We start from the raw sequence: 6,488 nt of genomic DNA on the forward strand, positions 1-6,488 counted from the left end.
TTAGGCCTATTTTTATTTTAATATTAAATTTTATTTCATTTTACCACCAGAATTTTGTAGTGCCAGTTTTACGACCGCACGCATTGCTTTAAGCCCCTGCCATTCACACCCTAAGCTGTGAAAAAATAATTCGAAAGTACTGTAGTAGTCTTGTATGTCCAGCAGGCAAGTGATCGAATATCCATTTTGGTATGCCGAGTACAACTCGTTTTTCCGCCGCATGGTGTGTTGGGGTCGAATTTTGCGATCAAATAAAGTTAAAGTTGTAGCAGAAAAACCGCTGATATGAGTTTACCAGCTTTTATAAATGTTCCAGTAAATGAACAGGTGGGTTTAACTATAATTTCTGATTATTAATATCTAGGATCTCCAATATCTAAGCAAATACATAGTTCTGATTCCATATGTTGGTCATACATTCTGTGTAGGCTAGGCCACGTAGCAAAAGTAAGTCTTCAAACCTTGCCATACTAGGCCTAGGTGGGAACAGACGATCTTGACCGTGGTCATGGATGGTCGGACCGGCCTAGGCCTAAACATAAAAGTTTGAATGATTTGTGATTGTGTGACAGACACATATGTCGTGTTGCAGTTTGTGTTTGCTCTCATTTTCTTTGTGTTGGTTTTGATTTTTTCTTTTCTCACCGTGTGACCATCCTATGATATATTATATAGTTATAATATTATTTTATAATTGATTGAATTGCCTAGATTCGTACGTAGTAGTGGAGACGTTTTGAGGGCCAGCAAAGGCCTGATCTCCTCAATGCCAGAGCAAAAGATACGGTACTGTATCGCTAGCCATGGCATAAAAATAATAATATTAATACTTTCTTTTTTGACATAATATTAATAATAATCTTAATCTTATATTATAGATTAGCAGCACCACTTTATTGCACAAAATTTGTTTGGATCAAACACATATAGAAACGTTAAGCAATTGTGTCTAATCTTGACTTTTTAATATCTTAAACGTACATTTCAGTTAAGTGAGTTATGTGTGTACGTAAATACAAAAGGTGCTGAGCTTCCAGTAGAAGTGACGCAAGCAAACCAGTCTGATATTCTTGTACGAGTTATCAGTGATATTGATAAAGTATGGAAAGGAACTGATGACAATGGTATGTGGTATCTTAAGCTCTGTCTATTCTATCAAACTTTATGTGACAAAAAAATGTTATTTATGGACATGATGATGTCATACCACTTCCATATTTAAGCATATATCGCTAGCATATATATGCACATCACATTTTTTGTCATATAAAGTTTGATAGTGTAGACAGAGGCTTAAGCTCTGCTGTACACTATCAAACTAGTTTGACAAAAAGGTGTGATGCGCCCAAATATGACAGTGATATGCCCAAATATGGTAGTGATATGCCCAAATATGACAGTGATATGCCCAAATATGATAGTGATATGCCCAAATATGACAGTGATATGCCCAAATATGATAGTGATATGCCCAAATATGACAGTGATATGCCCAAATATGATAGTGATATGCCCAAATATGACAGTGATATGCCCAAATATGATAGTGATATGCCCAAATATGATAGTGATATGCCCAAATATGACAGTGATATGCCCAAATATGACAGTGATATGCCCAAATATGATAGTGATATGCCCAAATATGATAGTGATAATATATGATGATTGTCATTGTGTCAATATATAGGCACATCACATTTCATTATAGACAGAGCTTTAGAGTTGTTCCTTCAGCTCACTATCAAACTAGTTCTTTTATTTTGTGATCCTGTCTTCCTTTTTTGGGAAAGGAGGGCAATCTTTTTTATCAATCTTTTTATTATCCTTTTTTGTTTTTGTAATTTTTACATACTGTAATATGGCAATGAAAATTGAGTTTTTTTTTTTAAATTCACCTTTTTGCTGCTTTTTTCCTCACAGATGTAGAGTATGTGTTTAACAGTGTGTTTTCATTGGTACTTTATGAATCACCTGAGGTGATTAAACGTCTGGTTGAACTGCTTACCGAAAAATTAGTCATTGGTAATGGAGAGAGGGCAGCAATACGACTAAGAATGTAAGAGATTAATAATCCATAATTTATTTTATAAATATTAACAAGATTCACCCCACCCTTAAAACAATCATAAGCACTCCAATGTGGAGCTGTAGCTTGGTGGTTAACATGCCAAAGTCTAGGGTTCAATCCTGACCTAGTGCCAGGGTTGTAACTCACAATTCACCCGCTAAGCCTCAAATGAGACTTAGTTTATAAGCGCAATCAATTATTAAATAGTTTATCGATCCTGTAATTTGTGATGCTATTGGATGCGTATAAAATAAAGTGAAAATTTAACAAATATTTTAAGATAACCTTAACATTAAGTTTGATATTTATGAGCTTGAACTTTAACCTTACTGTTCTGTCTATTTACTTTCTAGTCTTTATAACCTTTTTAATGGTGTTGAACCTGAAAAACGACTGGCGTTTGTAGTCTACTGCGGTATGCTTAAACTTGCTTGCAAGACCAAGAACTGTGACCAGATTCCTACAGATTTAGATATGGTTTGTACAAAGATATACATATAGATATTGCCCCTTGAACAAATAATTTTACAAAATATTTTGTTGAATATGCCATTTTAATTTCACTTTGAGAACTAATTTGGATGTGGTTAAAAATAAAAATAATAATTTAAATACCAAAATAGTCAACAGGAAGGTTTAGGTTAACAATTTATTTTGTACTTTTTATAAGTGAATTCATTAATTTTGAATGTAAATAATTTTATCAAAATGGCTTATTAAAGATTGTATTTATTTGTTTCATGTTCTGGCGACATAATTTGTATATGAGTGCAATAACACTTGACTTTTCAATGTAATAAGAATACTGTTTTAATTTTCTTAATCTAGTTTTGTTTAACTTTTGTGTATATTTTACACTCATCTTTGTATTTGTTAGGTGCGAAAATGGTCTGGATTGTGGAAGCTAACTAAAGATGAGACACATCATGTATTAAAACTGCTGTATGATGCTCTGCAGGAGTGTAAACACAGGTATTTAAAAACTTATATGTGGTTTGAACACATTATGATGGGTTCCCACCGGGATGCAATGCAATAACATCAGCGCAATGCAATTAATTTGACCAATCACGAGGTAATGACAGATATTCAATCACATCATTGAATTGCATCCTAGTGTGAACCAAGCTTTAGCACTAAAAGATATTCTATCACATCATTGTTGCGTTGCATCCTAGTGTGAACCAAGCTTTAGCACTGAAAGATAATCACATTGTTGCTTTGCGTCCTAGTGGGAACCAAGCTTTAGCACTTTAAATATTTTTTCTTTACCCAGTGAGGCATCAAGTAAAGTGATGATTGAATTGCTTGGAACATACACAACAGACAATGCTTCTAAGGCCAGGGATGATGCACACAGGTGTATAGTGAACACTTTAGCCGATCCTAACATTTATCTCATGGATCACTTAATTGCCCTACGACCTGTCAAGTTCTTAGAAGGCGAGCTTATTCACGACGTAGGTCAACATTTGAATATATTGTGGTTTACAGTAGTTTGTTTGATTTATGAATCCTACAAGAATATTGCTGGTGCCGGGATTTTCACATGTAGGTTTTGGTTAAAACCCATATAGCTAGTGGTGTTCAAATGAATCCCCTTTTTCCTAAAGTGCCTTTTTCAAACTAGGGAGTGAAAATGAGGTTAAATAATGATGATTTTTGGCTCTTTTGAGGAAAAAAGAACTCCCCTGTAAAAATTCTGGCTAAACGTTCATTTTGGTTATACCTTGCTGTGTGTGTGTAGCTGTGATAATAAATTACATTCATGTTTTTTTCCAGCTTCTAACTATATTTGTATCTGGGAAGCTCATAGATTACATGGAGTTTCAGAAAGCCAACACAGACTTTGTTAAATCGCTTGGTAGGTTGTTACTTAATTTTAATCAGAGTCTTCTTGACTGTAGTTAGACTGGTGGTATCCTCAGATAAGATTTAATTCATATATTGGGGAAAATTATAAAAAGAGTTTCAGTAAAATAATTAATGGGATCACAAGTTAATATCTGGCATTAAATCACCTTGTTGCTCAATGATATTCAAGTAATCTTACAAATCTCAATAAGAAGCCCATATTCTATTTTTAAAAGGAAGGCCAGCGGGCTTGATTTCGAGATGGGTTTACTTTTGCAGACCAAAGACAGGGCTTCTTTTTAAGATTATTTTATTTTCGAAAAAAAGTCAAGGGAGATTATGGTGGATATATATATATATATACTAATAATAGTCCGTAGTTTTATTTTAGCCCTGATATTCCAATCATGGCAGTGAAACCATTATATTTGCAAGCATGTTACTCTATAATATTATAACACTGTATTAATAAAGTGGCAGTTGTTTTTATTCACTCGTACTTAACGAAGACGTGATAATGTAGGATGATTAACGTCACTAAACGCGATAATCAAATTAGTTTCATTTAAACATAGGTTTGTCACACGAGGAAAACATAGCCAAGATGAGAACATTGACATTGATGAGCATGGCCGTTGACAACAAGGATTTGCCCTTTGACCTTGTGATTAAAGAAATGCAGATGTCGGAAGATGAAGTGGAAGGCTTTATTATTGACGTGGTCAGGACAAAAATGGTACGAGCCAAAATTGACCAATTGCAAAGGAAAGTTGTTGTCAGGTAAGAATAAAAAGAAATCCAATTTGAAATATTAAATACCTTTTTACTTGAATTCATTCCATTATATATATATCTACTATATGTTTTGTAGATAGTTACCTTTTTGTAAATGTGTAATAATGTAAATTACTGTGTCTACGGAACCACTTTGGAAATCAATGCTTTAGCACTGAAAGCATTGATAAAGACTGAATTAATAAAACAAAGAATAATGATAAATGTTTTTATGATTCATATTTTAATAATACAATTTATTTACTGGTAAACCCACTACCCCTCAGACTTTTAGCCTTAGGAAGTACAGTATAAACTCAATATTGAATTTTAATCTTTTTTATTTCAGTTTTTCAACCCATCGGACATTTGGAAAACAACAGTGGATGTTGTTACGAGAACGGCTTGAACAGTGGGAGCGAAACCTCGGACAAGTAACAAAAGGATTGGAATCATTAAACACTGCCATTTCACAACAGACAGCACAGTGAACACTAGGTCACAGTGAACACTAGGTCAACATAGACGTTAAGAACAGTAACTCAAAAAGCGACTGATTGCGTTCATTAGTTATAATATTCATCTATTCTATATCATTAGAATAAAACATGGATTGGTGAAATTAGTTGTGCGAATCCAACGTTTTCACAGAGAAAAAATCATGCTCTGATGCTTGTCTTGCACAAGAACGCATAATAACTAATTTCCTGTGCTCTGATTGGTTGCGAAATTAAGCAGAAATGTATTTGGAAGATGAAAACATAATGCTTTTGATTTCCACGAATAAAATCTCCTAGTGCAAGATTGATATTAAAATCTTTATCTTTAGAACCATTCACGAAAATCAGATTTTAGGAGTCGGTTCACATGTTTTGGTAATCATATTTTGAGATTTTAATTAATTGTGGGGTTCGCTGAAATTGATAAAGTAGCGGAAGAAACGGTACACACTAGGTGCCAGATCCACCAATCGTACTTACGTGAAATATTTTCATTGGATATGGAGTATTTTACTTAAGTCAATAAATATTTACTAATTTCCCTATGCGGTATTCACTGTAAAACAGAACTTTTTTTAGCCACTTGTGGAGGTTTACGGACAGAAAAAGGAGAATTGTACACAAGCAAATTGATACAATCTCAATCAAATGTACCTTTCATTTAATCAAATGAGAAGGTGTTTAATATAATAAATACAAATAATGAATGTTTTGTATACGTTAGATGGTGGAGAATATTTCAGTCAACACATGAAATATTCTCCACCATCCAACTCATAAACATTCATTATTTTTATAACAATTTAGTTTGAATATTGTAATATTTAGTTTCTTTTTTTTTTAATATCATAACAAATGTTGCCCTCTGTACCTTGTAGTACTTTTATCATTAGTTCAATTCTTACCAACTTCATTGCTTATACAATAAAGTTCACAGACGACAGATCGGGCTTTACATGTTTTTGTATTTTTACATTTTACTTTTTTTACTTTAGTGTTTTGACCAAATTTCGAACTTTATATATTGATTTTGTTTATTTCCATATGATAGAGATTTAAATTGAGGTAATATGCGCAGAATCTTTTTTTTTCATGGCCAATATATATTTTTTTTTAATATCTAGGCCTATTGAGGTAACATGAGCATTATCTGATATTTTTTTTGAAAAAGTGCTATGTTTCATAAAATGTATTGAGGTAACAAGCAAAGAACACATTAAACAGGCAAAAATATTGATTTTTATAATATCGTGATATAGTAACCAGTTACGACAAAAAATAAAAGAGTC

General features: G+C 33.0%; 1 protein-coding gene across 1 annotated transcript; it reads left to right on the top strand.

Moving 5' to 3' along the window:
- The first annotated feature begins 219 nt into the window (after positions 1-219).
- On the top strand, positions 220-6,144 carry LOC140053971 (eukaryotic translation initiation factor 3 subunit M-like). The gene is made up of 9 exons (XM_072098752.1): positions 220-327; positions 989-1,124; positions 1,924-2,059; positions 2,425-2,548; positions 2,949-3,043; positions 3,348-3,531; positions 3,854-3,935; positions 4,501-4,705; positions 5,049-6,144. Exons 1-9 carry the CDS (start codon positions 286-288, stop codon positions 5,188-5,190), a joined length of 1,146 nt encoding a protein of 381 aa, XP_071954853.1. The 5' UTR covers positions 220-285; the 3' UTR covers positions 5,191-6,144.
- Positions 6,145-6,488: the final 344 nt, after the last annotated feature.

Source organism: Antedon mediterranea, chromosome 7, assembly GCF_964355755.1.
Source record: "Antedon mediterranea chromosome 7, ecAntMedi1.1, whole genome shotgun sequence".
Classification (NCBI taxonomy): Eukaryota; Metazoa; Echinodermata; class Crinoidea; order Comatulida; family Antedonidae; genus Antedon; species Antedon mediterranea.

What these genes read in the sequence shown, in the direction of transcription:
- LOC140053971 (XM_072098752.1), top strand. Translation starts at nt 286, where the DNA reads ATGAGTTTACCAGCTTTTATAAATGTTCCAGTAAATGAACAG. An exon ending in GCAGCAATACGACTAAGAAT is followed by an intron (nt 2,060 to 2,424) that starts GTAAGAGATTAA and finishes TTTACTTTCTAG; the next exon opens with TCTTTATAACCTTTTTAATG. An exon ending in CAAAGGAAAGTTGTTGTCAG is followed by an intron (nt 4,706 to 5,048) that starts GTAAGAATAAAA and finishes TTTTTATTTCAG; the next exon opens with TTTTTCAACCCATCGGACAT.